At 38.5% G+C, this 18,102-nt stretch overlaps 1 protein-coding gene across 6 annotated transcripts in view; it reads left to right on the top strand.

Annotated features, from left to right (window-relative positions):
* The window catches only part of pisd (phosphatidylserine decarboxylase), a 34,966-nt gene that overhangs the window by 10,408 nt on the left and 6,456 nt on the right, over nt 1-18,102 (top strand). For 3 of the 6 annotated variants that reach the window (XM_052093123.1, XM_052093114.1, XM_052093140.1), the window contains 3 exons: nt 9,129-9,294; nt 15,338-15,574; nt 16,113-16,251. In XM_052093123.1, the coding sequence (XP_051949083.1) occupies nt 9,129-9,294; nt 15,338-15,574; nt 16,113-16,251 (542 nt within the window). Of the gene's footprint in view, nt 1-444; nt 755-9,128; nt 9,295-15,337; nt 15,575-16,112; nt 16,252-18,102 lie in introns of those variants that run through there. The other 3 variants (XM_052093132.1, XM_052093099.1, XM_052093107.1) reach the window with 3 other exon arrangements.

The following is an 18,102-nucleotide window of genomic DNA, read 5'->3' as shown; positions in this document are numbered from 1 at the left end:
GCATGCAGAAATTGATTTGGAACGTAACCTATAAATTAGCTACATAGCTTATTGTAATGATGGATTTTTGTATTTGCATTTTTTTAGGGCTTTGTGTGGTGAGGATTGTAAAGGAAATGATTCTGAGATTAGAAAGCATTCATCAGAACAGTTTGTAGGTAGCTTGCTCTAATCCTTATTTGAGAAAGGAATGAGAGAAAGAGTCAGAAAGAGAGAGGGGGGAAGGGGGGGCACCGAGCACATGCTGACAGGATTGTCTGTTTACAAACCCCTCCTCCTTCCCCCTCCTATTGATATCACTGCCTCGTCAGTAACACCAGGACTTTGAATTCAGCAGCGGCTTAGGGGAGAAGGTGGACCCATCCGCCAGCCAGCCAATCAGACTTCAGCAGCCCACACGTGACGAGCAGGGGTGGCACCAGGCCAAACGCACAAAGGGAGCGCGAGAGAGGGCTAAAGCTTGTGATACGCACTAATCCCCTCACAGTGATCATGTGTCAGCGGAGTCTGAAGAAGCAGCAGCAGCAACAGAAGGGGCTGTTGCGGAGCGTTGCGGGGAAATGGTGAGATGCTGCAGGCCTTTGCACAGCTCTCCCACTTGCTACAATCTCCACAGAGTCAGGGTTGATGTGCGGCGCCTCCGGCCGCCTGGCTCCTCATCGGGAGCGACAGGGGAGCCCGTACCCGGCGCCAACAATGCCGGCACGGGAGCCCCTGGGGGCCCGTCTCAGCTCAGCCACCGAAATCGATTCAGGTACCGAAAAGGAGTGTGTGTGGTGCTAGGACTTAGTTCAGATTGAATATGCATGTGGATGGACAGGTGAATTTGGCTGTGGCGGAGCTGTAGAGAGTGTGTCGGAGAATGAATTGGATTTAGAACAGTTGTTGACACCGCACTCAGAGTGAGCAAGGACAATTGAAGGATCAGTAGGGCTGAAAAGTGGGCAAACGAGAGGGGACCTTGCACAAACTGTGGGTTTGGAGAGATATGGTTCATGTGAGTGGATGTTTTCTTTTCTGCCTAGTAGAGATGGGACCTGGTGCCCCTCAGAGCCCCCTCTCACAAAGCTCTGCGAATCTGTTTGGCCTAATTGCAACGTAACATTAAGCTTTTGCTAGGACACCATTGCAAGTGGGGCAGTCAGAGAAATCTCTCTGATCTGAATCGCTCGTCATCCAAAGCGAACTGCACAGTTGGCAGGGCTCTATCCAGAGCAGATGCTGTTCCCCGTGAGTGAGCGAAAGAAACTGAGAGCCAGTGATTGGCCAATGTGTGCCTGCAATGAAGAAACAAGGGGGGCTGTAGAGAAGAGAGTGTGTATGTGCAAGAAATATTGGTGGACACTAGGATTCTGAATCCCAAGAATGTTTACTAATGTCTTTTTAACTGAAATGTGCCCTACGGTTTACGTTAAACACATTAATTGCAGTTAAACTACAAGGTTCTTTAATGAGTATTCATCTGCGCAGTACAGATTGGGGGAAGGGCAGGAATGCTCTAATTTCTATTGAATGATAACCTGATACTGTGTGCGCTTGTAAAAACCAACAGTCATTGTGTAGAGCCATTTAGATGCATCAGAGCGCACGCAGCACACAATTTGGAATATAAAGTGTATTTTCCAATCTCTTGAATGAGCTAACATATACGCATTGCAAAATGGCTTTGTGTGAACGGTTGGAAGTGCTGGATACTTCTGAAATTGTCACAGTTCTTTTACAAATGTTATAGAATAGCTATATGTTCCAAACAACATTTACATAGTAGTTACTCTCTGCAGGTCTTCCGGTTCGTATATTAGATTATGTAAGTATTGCTAGGTCTATATACCCAAAATATTACAGTATTACAACAATAAAGTAAACTAGATTTTTACATTTCTAAAGAAAATTTGAGTGGTACTTGCTTGGTGGTGTAGTTGCCAGGGCATTTCTATGCTGTTGCTTGGATGATGTTAGGTAGTTGCTAGGTGTGTAGGGTTTGGTAGGTGTTTGCAAGTCAAAGAAACCCACTCCCAAGTAGGGTTGTGCTACAATCATATATTGATATATTGTGATACTTTTCTAACTATATTGGATCAATATTTTAGATCCTGGTATTGATATTTATATTCATCTATTTGTGTATTCACACCATGTCCAAGTGTTCAATTAAAATGGGCCAGGTTGTCTGAGTAAAAGCCAAAGTATACTTTGGTTATCTTCAATGCTGATCGCTACACACATAGTATGCGTGATTCAAATTTCGTCATCAGCACAATCTGCGCAGCCTGACTGCGTGCGGCCCAGATATTTTCAACCTGCGGACACGGCCATCGTCTATGCACATCGTCGGCACATGCATCGAATGTGTCAGGATTTCAAGAATCAATATTGGGATAGTGCAAATGAAGATCATGATTACTTCTGTAATCTGTATTTTTACCCAGCTACAAATGTAATGCTTACCTTAGCAAGCACTAATAAAAGAGCGCAACTAGACTGATCTGGACAGGATGGTCTGAGTTTATGCTCTGTGCAATTTGTCTATTTATAGTACAGCAGTAAAAATTTACACCTTTCAATGGAACAGGAACGCTTGCCATATGCTGTTATGATGACGCACGGATGGTTTATTTACTTGAAGATAATAATGTGGCCTGTGCCTTTGACACCATAAGGCCACCCACTATTGAATTCATGTTGCCATAGTTATTATCTTAATAATACACTGTGCAGTGGTGTGATCCATTACTCTTTGATTATGGTCTGCTCACACCATGGCCCATGCAAGCAATGTTGTTCTCCCGAAAAGAGAAAACTGTGAGGTAGTACAGGTAAAAGATGTCTTGCGCACCAGTGCAAGTTTACCTGACAAACTATGGTGACTCTGAGTGTTTATGTTAGGGCATGTTCTAAGATTTTTCTGCCCACAGGTGCAAGGTTTCATCCTGATTAAGATGGACACAGAATTAAATTCTATAGATAGCCTCATAGTTACAACCCTGCTGCTGCTGAGTCATAATTTTTAGGCCAAATATGACCCACTTCACTGACACACTAAAGCTAATCTCGCTTTAGCCAGAAGCACTAGCTCTTAATGTCATTCTCAATAAAAAAGCAGCCAGGAAATGTAGTTAAACAAGGCAAATTGGCCATTCCATTTAGCACGACCAGGATAGAGTTGCAACATTTTTTGCGTGCTCCCTTCAAGTCGCCCAACAGCTGTTTTGATCCGGAGCACCAGTTATCTGCCCTCACTGGTGCTAAAAATAGCACAACGGTCATAAATAATAGATTACTGGTGCCTTTAGTAGTTCTGTTCAAATGTCCCACTTGATGTGACCCACTTGATGGAGGGCGATCATAAACCTTACGTGCTTGCATCAGTTAAATTATGTTGATTTCAGAATGATTGGTTTTGATTAATCCATCTGTTGCTCACACTGATATTAAGGATATTAATGAGGCCACCCCAGTCCTATTACCATTTCTAGAGCAAGCGTATCAGGAAGGTGATGATAAACCCTAAATGAGACTAAAGGTATTAAGCAGGAGAGAGTAGCTAATTTAAAAAGAACTAAGCTGAATGGAGACGGCCTGAAAGGAATCAGGATTCGGGACATGAATATCAGAGAGGATGTACAGTGGGGTTTAAAAGTTAGACACATTGAAAATCTGGGATTCAAAATCTAATTTAAACCTGGAAATAAACTGAAGTTTTATGATTTTGATTTTTTTTTTTTAACCATTTAATAAAGAAATGGTATACTGTAAAATGTATAACAAAATCATTAAGATTTTGCACTTTCTAGGTTACTAATCAATTTAGTAAATTTGTGACTGACCATGTGAACGCCTTTTGTAGGAAATGAGTTCAGATTTCTTTGCTTCCTCCTAAAGTACACAAAACTCTTTTTTTTTAAATGTTTTCAAATCATGCTGGCATAAATTGGATCATTAGGTTTTGTTTATGCCACTTTGGCCCAATTCTACCTGGTATTAGGATGTGTGTCTGGTGATCCGATCACATGTGGTCAGCCCTAAATACAAGTGTAAATGGAGTCTAAACCGTTTTGTCATCGGATCACAACAAACACATGCGAATGTGGTCAAAACGCATGTGACCACATCGCATTTGAGGTGTAAATCTAAATCCATCCTGGATGCATCGCCCCTCACCTGTGAAATCAACTACTGCGCTAAAACAAAGAGTTTCAATTTTGCCGGTTAAAGCGACTTTAAAAGGAAATAACCGTCCGATCGGAAAAATGTTAAAAGTAGAAACATACACAATGAGGAGAGTTTCACAGATTTTCTTTAGTGTGTCTTATATCTGCACAGATGTACAAGCACGAACACCTGACGCTCCTTTAATACATGTAATACACTAAAATAACTGATAATTTTGCTCAAAATGTTGCGGTTGTGCTTGATTACATTCCGACTTCATCTGGGAGAAACAGCACAACGTTTTCTTGTTTCGTGCTTTCTTTGTCTTTACTTAGTTGCGCTTTATTTATCTTGCATTGACGCAGTGATTGATATATGTCGTCATGAAACAGAGACCCACAAAATCCGAACACAAGTGGTCATTGGAGACTCATTTAAGTGATCAGGTGTAAACAGCGGTGTGTCTCACCTGTCTACATGTGATCGGATTACCCGAGACACATCATAATACCAGGTGGAAACGGGGTCTTTTGAGTGCATTTGTCATTCAAGCAAAATATCAAATAGGCTAATAAAATTCTCACATTTGTTCATTTTTAACTTTTCACTTAAATTGTTATGCTCAATGGAATTTGTTGTGAAAGAAACCCTGTAATAAATTAGAAACATGCTAAATAGAAGCATTTTCACTAGTGGACTCAAACTTTTGGATCTCACTATAAATGCCCAAGGAGAATGTATTCAACAGGCAGTGTGAATAACCCTCAGGTTAAGTTTTACAGTGGACAGTTCTATTCTGTCTCTTTCCTAATTCAAATATCTTCTGCTGTTCATTCTGTCTTATTGCATTCTGTATGGATGTCTTTGTGTTTGGACTTTGGTATGAGTGAGTGGGCTTTGTGTATGATGCTGCATGTTATATGAACTCTTTGCTTCCTACTTTCTACCATATTATTAGAGTAGCTTGCTTCTGTTGTTATAGAGTAAATATCAGTACAACATGTTAAAATGCCCTTTAACCCTTAAACAGTCAATACAAAAAAATAGGAAGTGAATGGGGCCAGTCCGTAAAGTTAAAATACACACTTTTAAAAAATATAGCCACATGATGTAAACATTTTACATGTTAACGTGATTTTAGTGCAAAAATGTTTTTTATAAATAGGGAAGAACAATATATTATATCATTATATCATTGGCTGATAACTGGGAAAATCTAAATATTATTGCGCCGATAATGGAATTATGGCCAATATTTTCGCCGGTAATTTGTTAGTCTATTTGCTTGCGGCTGAGATCTCTGACTGCCTGCAGCTAATTTCCTGCAGACCGAGACTCGAACAGCCGCAAGCGAAAGTGCGCGTGAGGACACACAGCGTGTCTGTGTGAGTGAAAGACAAGCTTGTGCTGCTCTGAGGATTATTGTAACATCCCTGCACCTTGTTACGTTGTTTTGGAGCTTGTGTTAGTCATTTGCTGTAAGTAATGACATGCCATTAACCAAATTCTGTTTGTTTCGTCAGGCAATAAACTACACAACAAAAACATAAAAGTATGTTACTTGGGGATAATCATTTTCGCTTATGAAACGTAAACAAAATGTGGGAAATTGCACACTGTTACTTACAGAACAGCATGTCCAAACACAACCTAACAAGTTTCATAGGTCTTGAAATAATTGTCACAGAGTGACTCCAGATAGTTTGTGAGTTAGGGTTAGTGAGTTGAGACTTTTCTTACTCATTCCCATTGTGATTTGTTGTGTTAATTTCACAAGTTATACAGTTGAACTGTCACAGATAAGCACTGTAACAAGTGAATGAGATGCACATAAGCACATTTAACACACACAAACCACCACTGCACTTGCAGTCTGACAGCTAGCATAAATATTACACTATGTATACAGAGATTAGGGTTTGTATTGTCAGTTTTGTTGTTTAATGTTCGTTACATGCTGTTTATTGCCTAATTTTGGTTTAATGCATTATTATTGTTGTTTAAAGTTCATTATTCTCTCTCCGTGTCATCAGGATTCCTGTAAACACTCATATAAATGGGCACCATACAATTAATGCAAGTTTATTGTCATTTATTTGTAATTCCAATAACTATACGTCTATAATATAGGAACATTTCTGGTTCATGTTACATCCGCCAAACATTAAATAGCAGCAGGTCCAAATTCCAAACTCCTAAATGACAGCTTTTGTAAATGAGAAGCTTTTAGTGAATTAGCTAGCAATTCCATGTTAAAGGAAATTTTATGCTATATATTATTATGCAAGGAACAGCCCATTTATGTGTCTCATTTTCAGAGTCTCCCTAACTAAACTGCCGCAGCGTACCACACTCCGAGCAACTCATGAAAAGCGTGTGATCTGATGCATGCACCGAAGGTGCTAAACTCCCACAAAAATATAAGCAAGGATTAAAGTTTCACTTTAATTGAACAATCGTATAATGACAAATGTTCTTCGTCACTGCGGTTTCATACGCGCAGTGTCAGAGGAGACACCCACGTGCTCTATTTCTGTGGAAATTATAGAATGACACAACTTTTCTTTTAAAGGTCTTCATGCAAAAAAAATGTGTGAAAGTGAATAATTTAGGACAGCACCATTGTGTAATATAATGACAAAAATCCTAATTGTCGATTATTGCCCTTGATTGCCAATCATGCTTATTAATATCGATTTAAAGATTAAATTGCAGTGACGTCACAAAGTAGACAACTGCGTGAATCTTCAGGATAGATTTTAGAGCTGCGCTCTAGTTTTTTTTAAGCATTAAATATGGTTCGTTAATGTTAGGCCTAATCAAATTTATTTTAAAATAGAATAAATATATGTAGGTCTCATACATTTAAAAAGTATGACAATTTATATGACAATTGATCACCATAATCGTGCGAGCACTAAGACTCGTCTCCGTTTAAACATACAAAAATGCGAATTTGCGAAAACGATGACATCACGCACATGCGCATTATGTGTTCAGTCTATAGGCATGAACTTCAAACCTCCAGGGCGAACAGACCAACATGAGATCACCAGTTTGAGTCCTTAAAAAGGTGGCGTGCTTTATAGTCCAGGGTCACTTGTAGTAATAAAGCAACCTCATCGTCCGTCCAGACAGAATTGCTCGATGCTTTCACCATCTTCATTGTTTATATTCACCGCTCTGTGGAAGAATGCTTATGTGCGCATAGTTTCTTTACAGAGTGGCATCACCAACTACTGGCCTGGCATGCATTTACAGCGTTTTTAGTAGTTTTCGCGGATCCGGGTGTGAACGGGGATCTTTTTGACAACGTTGTCGTCTGTACGCAAAACTTTTTAAAATGCAAAGGAAAAACTTTTCCATTTTTAGTACATCGTTGTCATGTAAACATACCCCGAATCTCTCTCTTCTTTGTTTTAATTACAGATCTGCTTCTCAATCAGAACCTGGCAGCATAACATCTTTATTAATGCATCATAAACAATAACATATAACAATAATTCTATGACTTCTGAGAAATGTACTTTTTTACTTCAATATTTTTTCTTGCATCTGGATTAACCATGCATGTATACGTAGTAATTATTTGTAGTTGTCTGAAAGGTCTTCAGCATGTCACAGATGGCTTCATCCACAAAGTGCATTAAGGCAAAGAAATGCAGTGGTTTGATGCAGTGGTTTTCTTCAGAATCAAAGCACATGTTTATCCTGTACAACTAAAAAGAGAAAAGACTCACTTTTCTGAGCAACAGAAAGTGGTACAATTCTGAAGTTTTACTGTAATCGGAACTAAAGTAACCGGTTATTAAGCAGTTACCAGCGTTAAAAAATAACGTTTTCATGTTTTGGAACAATTGAAAGGGACAAAATGTTCGTTTTCATTTTCATTCCTTGGAATGTTTTCAGTCCCTGGTCATAATCGCAATTCTTTGTTTGACAAGTAATTGTTAGCCAAATGTCATAATTATGACAGCCCTAGGCCTCATTCACATCCATTGTAACTGCATTACTGTAATCGTGAGTTTTGCTTATTTTAAATAAACGAGGGACGAGTCAGAATAATTTTTTGTGGTAATCAACTTTATTGCAAATGCTGTCAATTGAGCTTAACCCAGAGCCCTTCCTAATGCATATATGTGAAGTACAGTAATACAGTCAATATTACTGTTACAGTAAAAATGGCTGTTAGACCATTTTTATTAAAACAGCAGAAACTATTACCATGACATACTTCACAATGTAATGCAAATATTATTTTGCATTACAGTAATGAGAATTCATACAGTAAAGTAACTGCCTAATTGACATATACATAATAGAAAAACATTCTTAACTCTTTCCCCGCCAGCGTTTTTAAAAAAAAGTTGCCAGCCACCGCCAGGGTTTTTGACGATTTTCGCTAAACTTTAATGGCCTGCAGAATATTTTCTTCCATGAATATATGAAGATGCTATATATCACAATAAAGATCTGAGCCTCTGCTTTTAGGCAAAAAAAAAGATTCATTTGTTCTTTTTTTTATTGCGACTTGAAGAGAGGTCGGTTTTGTCAAAAAACAACATTTCAGACAAAAAGCTGATAAAAAGGCATGTTTATGTCTGATATTTTGAGCTTCTCAATACTCCACTTCTTCATGTTTGAGACGATCGCAGTCTGTTTCTTTGATCGAAGAATTGCGTACTCTTTCAAAACATGCGGAGGGGTCTTCCTTACCGTATAACACCTAAAACACGGAAACCCGGAAAATTCCGTGTTTGGCGGGGAAAGAGTTAATGGTCCTAAAAACAGGTTTAATTTTCTTTAAGAAAAATATAATTTCTTATTTCTTTGATTTCCGGGTGCAATATGACGTGGACATGTTCTAAACAGGTTTGTGATTCACCCTATTGCATCTGGAGTCTTTGATTTCTTTTATTCTTTAAATGTATAGCTGGGTATTTTGTACACTTTGGCATCATAGCTGTGTTGTGCAGGTTGCAGTTCCCACAATTGGCCTTGCGGCGGCGTCTAGGCCAGCTGAGCTGCATGTCCCGGCCTACTGCCCGCCTTCGATCATGGCCTCTGTCCTTCCTCTACTACATCCTGCCCTTCGCAGCACTCAGGCCTCTCGCCAAAGTGGGCTGGAGGCCCACAAGCAGAGTAAGTACAGGTGGAAACATCAAATAGAGCCCAAAGACCTTGTATGATGTCTGTGTTTTTGTGCAATATCTCACTATCCAGAGACATCGAAATCCATCAGTGTATAGTAAGTCAGAGGGTTTTTTCATTTGTTATGCACAACTGATGTCTGTAATTATGGCAACTTTTGGGACTAGTTCACCTAACAATTTAAATTGTCATAATTTATTTATACAGTGCTGTGAAAAAGTATTTGCCCTATCCTGATTTCTTCTGTTTTTGTGTATTTCTCATAATAAATTGTTTCAAAATTTAATATAAAACAACGGTAATCTGTGTAAACACAAAATACAGTTTTTAAATGAAAATGTTATTTATTGGAACAAAAAAGTTATCCAATACCAACTGGGCTTGTGTAGAAAAAGTATTTGCCCCCAGTTACTAAATCCCCAAATCTATGAAACCGCATTCAGTTATTCTGTTATAATTATGGGTTTAGCTGGACTAGACATACCCAGGCCTGATTTCTGCCAACCCCGTTCAATCAAATCAACGCCTAAAAATTATTTTAGCAGCATGAAGTTGGCTAAAAGGTTTCACCCAGTAGCACACTATGAAATTCCAGAAATTATGAGGGAAAATGTTATTGAAATACATCAGTCTGGGAAGAGTTACAAAGCTATTTCAAAGGCTCTGGGACTCCAAAGAACCACAGTGAGAGCCATTATCTCAAAATGGAGAAAACTAGACACCAGTAGTGAACCTTCCCTGAAGTGGCAAACCTTCCAAAATTCCTCCAAGAGCACAGCAAGATTTACACAAAAATAGAAGAAATCAGGATGGGGGCAAATGCTTTTTCACAGCACTGTATCTATATCTTCATTTTGTTTAAAGCTTGTATGACTTTTTATTTTTCTTCCATGGAAGACAAAAGGAGATGTTAAGCAGAATGTCAGTCTCAGTCAATATTCACTTTCAGCCATATCAAGTGAATGGTGACTGAAACAAACATGCTGCTTTACATCTCCTTTTGTGTGCCATTGGATTAAAGAAAGTCATACAGGTTTGGAACTATGTAAATGATGACAGAATTGTAATTTTTGGTTAACTATCTCTTTAAGGTATAACACCCTAGATATCTTTGATCAGGGACCAGGTCTCTGCATTCATAACCCAGAGAAAGGAAGCTGCAAACTGATTTGAGGTCAGCAGAAAAGGGCTGCTGGTATGTGCAGATGGCTGCTTGCATATGAGCCCGCTGAGCTCCATTGGAGCTAAAATGAAAAGAGCCATTGTACCCTGAAGCTGCACTGAACTGAGGAATACTTTGTCCCGTTGAGGGCACCGTGCCACGGCCGTTCTGACACCACTATTGTTCCGTTCCCACAAAAAAATTGACAGTCAACCCATTCTGATGCTCACAGGAGATATAGTATCTCCAATGGAAGACTGAAGGTTCAAACAGAGGAAAATGTTTTGTTTGTTAATGGAAATTTATCATTTTTCATAGATTTTTATATACATGACTTTTAACTTTGCAGCATGATTACAAATTATGAAGTCTTGTGCTGGAACTGTACATACCTTTTATATTATGTAATTGCAGCACTGATAAATGCAATACAAACGTTAATAGGTATATTATCATATTAAGCTCTCATTTTTGTGTCATTTCAATTACACTTTTTTTAAGGGTTAAAATAAAAAAAAAGTGTTATGGCCTTTGCACACCAAACACGTCGTGACTGAAAGACGAACCGCTGCAGAATGGCCCTTTCCCATAGAAAGCGAAGCGAATGTTCGCTGTTCACACATTTGCGTCTTTACAACCCATGAGAAAAAAAATCTGTTTTAAAGGCATTTAATGCAAATTAACTACACATGCTCGCTGCTGGATCAGGATTTATTCCTTTGAGTTACTTCAGCATAGGGCTGGGCGATATGGCCAAAATTCTTATCACGATAATCTTTTTCATATTGTTCGATGTTGATATTTATTTACACATGGCACTTTCTTTTTTTTTTTTTTATGTTGCTGGAAGAAAAAATAAACTCTAAACCGTCAAAATAGTCTCTACAAAACTGCAAAATCAGTGGAGTCTGCGGGATCTTTTACCAATTTTACCGTCCTTTGCCGTTTATCAATTGAAAATGAATGTTAAGATCATCTGTTTTGTTCTGAAGCATAGTGACAGCAGTCCAGTATTTGTTGGAATATTTTTACATTAAAATGTAATATTTGTTATATTTCTTTAGATTCAGATACCCAAGTATGGGGGCATAGAAGCCCTTGGGACTGTGGAATGATACTGAATGTGGGTTCAGGGGTGTCCCGAGAGAAAATTTTGAAAAAGTGTTTTAAAAAATAAAACATTTGTATATTTTCATTAAAGTGAGAGACTAGTCTACCAACTAGTAATTTTAGTCTTTCCTCATCCATTCCAGACATCTAATTAATTTTCACAAAATTAGAACAGAAATCGATTTGTTTGTTCGATTTGTTTATTATTAAAGGCTCGTAACATGCTGATTAATAAAGATACATTTAGAAGGGAAAAACGTTTTGGTCTAAAAGGTGCTTTGAAACCACGTTAACTCATGTGGCACATCATGTCTACACACATGCAGGGAAAAGAGGCAACGCGTGCGGAGCAGGACAGGGCAGAAATGATGCATGTTTGGTGCTAGAGAACAATATTCAAGATTACAACGCAGAAAGATCAGAGCTGTTGTCCACATCACTGTTGTTTTGTCGTGCTCTTCACTAGAGACGATGAGAGGGCGCAACCGTTGTCACAAAGTCTTTCGGTGTGGATGGGATCAATCCGGTGTCCGACGTAGCCTAATCATTTGCAAGGCAGCTAGCATTAGCAAGTTCATCCAGTCTGATCCTACGTTACCACAGGCGCATTGTGAGCAAAGCTGAGAGCGTTTTCAATTCATTCCTATGAAAGCAGAGCGTCGCAAGGTGCTCGCAAGGTGGATCGTAGGATTGGCAGCGGTGCCTCTAGCGCCGTGAGTGCCTTTTTGAGCGGATTTCGTCCACTCCAGTGGAAACGCATCCTGAGAAAGCCGAACTGCTTGTGTTTTAGCGACACGCAGTAAATATAGAAAATTCCTCAAAAGCTTATCATGGATTTTCTTTATCGGGATATATATCGATATCGTTTTATCGCCCAGCCCTACTTCAGCATTTAACGTTGTTGGTCAAAACAGCTTTCGTGCCATAAGTTGCTCTGGTTCTGGTAACGGCTTCTGGCAGGTGATCTAAAGCTTATATAGTATTGGTCAGGGCATCGAGAACAAAATCTACACACTCCATAAAAAAGCTTACCTTTTTCACTGTGTGAATGTTCGCTTCATGTAAGAATGGCTCATTGGGAATCCATTGTATAGATTCAAAAAGTTGATTGCGGCAAGAATATGTGGCGGAAATTTGCGTTTGGTGTGCAAATGCCTTTACTCTTTCTTTTGCAACCCCTCAAAAAGAACAAGAAACATTCAACCCTCATTTTCCTACCCCACCCCAATTCTAATACAATACATTTGATATATGAATATAATTGGACCAAACAAACAGATAACCTTACCTTAAAAATTTTAGTTTTACAACAAATTAGGATGACATAACGTCTCTATCACCAAATAAATTGGAACAGTTTTGAGATTGAACAGCTGTGTATGCAGTGAAATAATTCAGAAGATCTTAAGCTCAATTTGTCTCAAAATGGACAGAATTTGATTTTATTTATTTTTCCAAATAAGAGATTTTAAAATCTTTCAGGATCTGAAATGTTTCACCATTTGAGTTATTTGGTTATGGCCGTTTTCTAAAAAAAAGCATGTCTTCATGTTTTTGATCTTTATATTTATATATATATATATATATATATATATATATATATATATATATATATATATATATATATATATATATATATATATATATATATATATAAATTGAATTAAGGTCACATTAAAACTAAAACTTTTCACCAGGCTTTCATTTATTTTTGTTACTTTATGAATGTCCTTGATGTATTTTAGCCTTGTGCCAGACCCAGACTTTTATTATAAAACTTTCAAAAGAATATCCAATATAAAAATACAAATCATTACGTTTAAAACTGATAATCTGAACAAAGAGTGAAATAAACACAAAAAAAATGTATTATGAGGAAATAATTTCTATCAATTCTTCAAAAATTATAAGTGTTCCAGAGTTGTGGCGTCATTTCCACCACACTACACCAAACAGTTTTTTTCTAAAGTTAGTGTACTTGCTAACCAAGTCGACAAATGTGTTGGTGAAATGCATGCTTGAGATGAAATATAAGACAAGTAAAGTCAAGTTGAATTTAATTTGTGAGCAGAATATGTTTGGGGCTGTCATTTTACCAAATTATGCAAAGGTGTGACAGTATTATTGTGTTTATTTAGGATACATACAATTTCAGCTATGAAATTATCCTTATGAAGACAAAGAAGTGTTCCATTTTATTTCAAAACGTTAAAGATTACATTTTCCTCTGTCTCTGTTGGGTCAGGCAACATTCTGCCTACACTTCCTGCTTGTTAAATCCATCTACAACCCACCACCCTATAAGTGTTTACTCACTCTAGGCAATTTGTACCATGCCCGAGCACGTTTAACCCCCAAAGTCCAGTTCGTTTGACTAGTATGATCACTCCGTACAGTGGCTTGGCCCGCTTGAAGAGGTTGGCTTAGGCACTGTACACATCTAGTGTGATCGCTAACCATACCTGAGCACGGAACTCGAAACATAACGTCAATGATGCGACAGGGCAAAGGGATCACTTTGGTCTATGTCAGCGGTGCAGTGTTTACTGGAAATTTGGGCAGACGAGAGCATACAGGAACAACTGAATACAGCATACAATAACTCCAGTGTTTAGAGATATTTGGTCAAATTTGCGACTGTCTTCGTGCTTGTGAATACCAAAGAACCATTGAGCAATGACGTGACGAGATGAAAAAACTGCAGGTTCAGGATCTGATGGTAAATCTGGCAGCTCATTGGATAAAAAGGATACATTCCAATGGTACAATACTGTCGACAAATAGGCATGTGAGAGGGTCGTTTGTCATCACACCCCAAACGACTTTAAATAAGCCACAAAGTACGTTTTCTTCAAAACAAAAAGTTGCATCGTAATAAGCGTGCTCAGGCCTGGAGTATTAAGTGCAATGTGAGTGCAGATCAGCGAGGGAGTGGGGGCAATTGTACTCTGGCATGGTACAAGGCAACAGGCCTAGTGTGAGTATGAACTAAGAACCTGTGAACTGGAGAGTGTCCACATTTAACCTTTCTTTCTGTCAGCTGGGATTGAAGCTGACTTAAGTAATCCACTTACAGCTCCTGCCCTGCATTTCAGCCTCTGTAGTATCTGGAGCACTGATTTGGAAATTATACTGATCTAAACACTTAATTCTGAGTACAAAGATTAAGATTCAACTTTATTGTCAATGTGCAGAGTACAGGTACAGAGGCTATGAAATGCAGTTTTATTCGCATATACCAACTAAGCTGGGGTCAGATTGCAGGGTCAGCCATGAAACAACACCCCTGGCGCAGATAGGGTCAAGGGCATTGCTCAAGGGCCCAATAGTGGTATCGTGGCGGTGCTGGGGCTTGAACCCCTGACCTTTCGGTCAGTACATCCAGAGCCTTAACCGCTGAGCAACCACTGGCCATGCTCGACATGTTACAACATATGACATCAGATTCCAAGTTGTAAGTCTGGTGGAGTTACGTTGTATTCAGTTACACTTGTCCAATTAGGAAATCCACCTCAAATGGACCACATCACTACACCAAGCATTTTCACAATACCTGTGGCCTTATGTCCTTTATTTAATGCTTCAAAATGCATCAAACTGAATGCAGTGTATCTTTTCAGAGACACTTTATTCACAGGGATTTCTGTAACTGTGACCACTGGATCCATGGCCACAATAATACTAATGGTGGAGAGTTAATGGTTTCATGGTCATAGATATTTGAGCATGGCTGTTGTCCTCACTCTCTATCTCTGGGTGTAGGTTACGATCTACAAGTCCATACCAACACGACTGCTCTCCAGAGCATGGGGTCGGCTGAACCAGGTAGACCTGCCCACCTGGTTACGGAAACCTATCTATAGCCTGTATATATGGACATTTGGAGTCAACATGAAGGAAGCGGCCGTGGAAGATCTACAGCACTACAGAAACCTGGGCGAGTTTTTTAGGCGCAAACTCAAACCACAGGCCCGACCAGTGTGCGACTCGCACTGTGTGGTACGTATGTTTTGTAAATAGAGAAAAAGACATTCTTTAAATCACAGACCTCTATGTTATCCTGTTATGGGTGGGCACACCAGATTTCCATTCACTTCCATACAAAGACACTTGGATGCACAAGAATAGGTGTGCAAACATCTGCTTAGCTTTTTTATTGTGAATCAAAGTTCATGTTTGGTGAATTCAGAACTGTAGATTCATACAGCATTTTGCAGAGTGGCCTTTCTGCTGAATATCAAACATAGAGGAACTTTAATTTTGGTGGTTTCGCATCAATACAGATTTAAAAGTATACAAACTTATGTTAAAAAGAGTAGCTGCATGATTTGTGATGTCACAGGATTCTGTAGATGGTATTATAGAATTAATCGTTTATTTAAAACAAAAGCCCTGAAGAGTGACATCATATCCTCCATGTTAGCATTTGATAAAATATACAGGCAGCACACTGAATATACAAGATGTTAACACTGATCCTTGCAGAATCATTAATCACATTGGCAATCTAATCTATGACTCCTCTTTCGCTCTGTAGATTAGCCCTGCTGATGGCAAGATCCTTCATTTTGGGCGTGTGAAGAACTGTCAGGTGGAGCAGGTGAAGGGAGTGACGTACTCCCTGGAGACGTTCCTCGGGCCACACACTTGGACCGATAGTCTCACCGATAACAGAAGTGAGTCCTTTATACAGTTCTTTCTAAACAATATATTGAGAATTGAATGTAAACTGCATCATTACAGTGCTTAAAAATCTCTCATTGATATGAATTTGTTAGAATGCTCGCTATACAAAACAGACAGTAGTCATGTTTCCGTTCAAGTTACAGATTTGGTATTATTACGTAAAATTATATATTCGATATACTATATTATATAGACAAATAAAGCAGCATTTCTATATCATGTGCTTAAAGGGTTAGTTCACCCAAAACTGAAAACCCTCTCATGATTTGCTTACCTTTTAAGCCATCCCAGATGTGTATGACTTTCCTTCTTCAGCAGAACAGAAGTGAAGATTTTTATAAGCACATTTCAGCTCTATTTGGCCATACAATGCAAGTAAATGGGTGCCACCAGTCTGCTGGCTGTTTGATGGTCCAAAAGGCATATTTAGGCATCATAAAAGTAATCCACAGTAAGGTCTTTGTGAAGGACAGATGAATCAAGCTACATACAAGGTTATCCTGGAAGAACCTGCTTCCTTCTGCACTGACAATGTTCCCCAACTCTAATAAGATGTGTAATTATACCAGTGTTTCTGCAGTACTGGTAGTGCCAACCACCGACTCATTTCGGTCCCCGCGGACTGGCTTGAAATGCTCACACACTTATGACGCATGCCGTTACTCCTTTTACACAGAAATGGCAATCAAATTAAAATTGTGATATATCCTAGTGTGTTTTTTAAACTTAGTGATGATTAAACTGCCAATTTTCTTAAATATACAGTGCTTCAGTACACGTGAATGTGAGAAGCCGCTGTGCTTGAGCCTAATTTACTGCAAATCGTGCTGTGCAGGCAGGCTATATGTTTGCATAATTACATCACTGCATTTTGTACTTGAATTATCACACTGGGCCATATAACCAACGTCTTAAAAGGATAGTTCACCCACAAATTATTACCAAATTACAAAAAAAATTACCCTCATGCCATCCCAGATGTGTATGACTTTCTTTCTTCTGCTGAACACGAACAAAAAATTGGTCTATACAATGTAAGTGAATGGTGGCCAGAATTTTGAAGCTCAAAAAAGCATTTAAAGGCAGCATAAAAGTAATCCCTACAACTCCAGTGGTTAAATGTATGTCTTCAGAAGCAATATGATTAATGTTGGTCAGAAACAGATCAATATGTATGTATTTGTTTTTACTTTAAATCTCAGCTTTCACATTCTTTATTTTTGGCGATTCACATTCTTCTTGCATATCGCCACCTACTGGGCAGGGAGGAGAATTTGTAGTAAAAGGAGTCAAGTATTGATCTGTTTCTCATCCACACCTATCGTATAGCTTCTGAAGACATGGATTAAACCACTGGAGTCATGTGGAATGCTGCCTTTTATATGCTTTTTGGTGTTTAAAAATATTGGTACCCATTAACAAGCATTGTATGGACTTACAGAGCTGAAATATTCTTCTAAAAGTCTTTGTGTATGTGCCACAGAAAAAAGTCATAAACATCTGGAATGGCATGAGGGTGAGTAAATGGTGAGAGAATTTTCATTTTTGGGTGAACTATCCCTTTAACCAGAGGTGCGAAACTACTGTCAAAAACACTGAACGGAAAAGCCATAAAAGACGAGAGGACAGTACAATTTACTGTATTAATAATCATAATTATGATTATTAATAAAGTAAATTGTATTATTTATCAAAAATAAGGCCAATTTTTCTGTTTTGGAATATGCAGTGAGGATCTTTACTGAAAGCAATTAATTTGATTAAAAAACATTTAAGGGTATTTTGAAAATGAATTGTTCTATTTTCATTTGATTAATGTTTTATTCATTTATTTGATTAGA

Source organism: Xyrauchen texanus, chromosome 3 (assembly GCF_025860055.1).
Source record: "Xyrauchen texanus isolate HMW12.3.18 chromosome 3, RBS_HiC_50CHRs, whole genome shotgun sequence".
Taxonomy (NCBI): domain Eukaryota; kingdom Metazoa; phylum Chordata; class Actinopteri; order Cypriniformes; family Catostomidae; genus Xyrauchen; species Xyrauchen texanus.
This window is presented reverse-complemented; position numbering and strand designations above follow the sequence as displayed.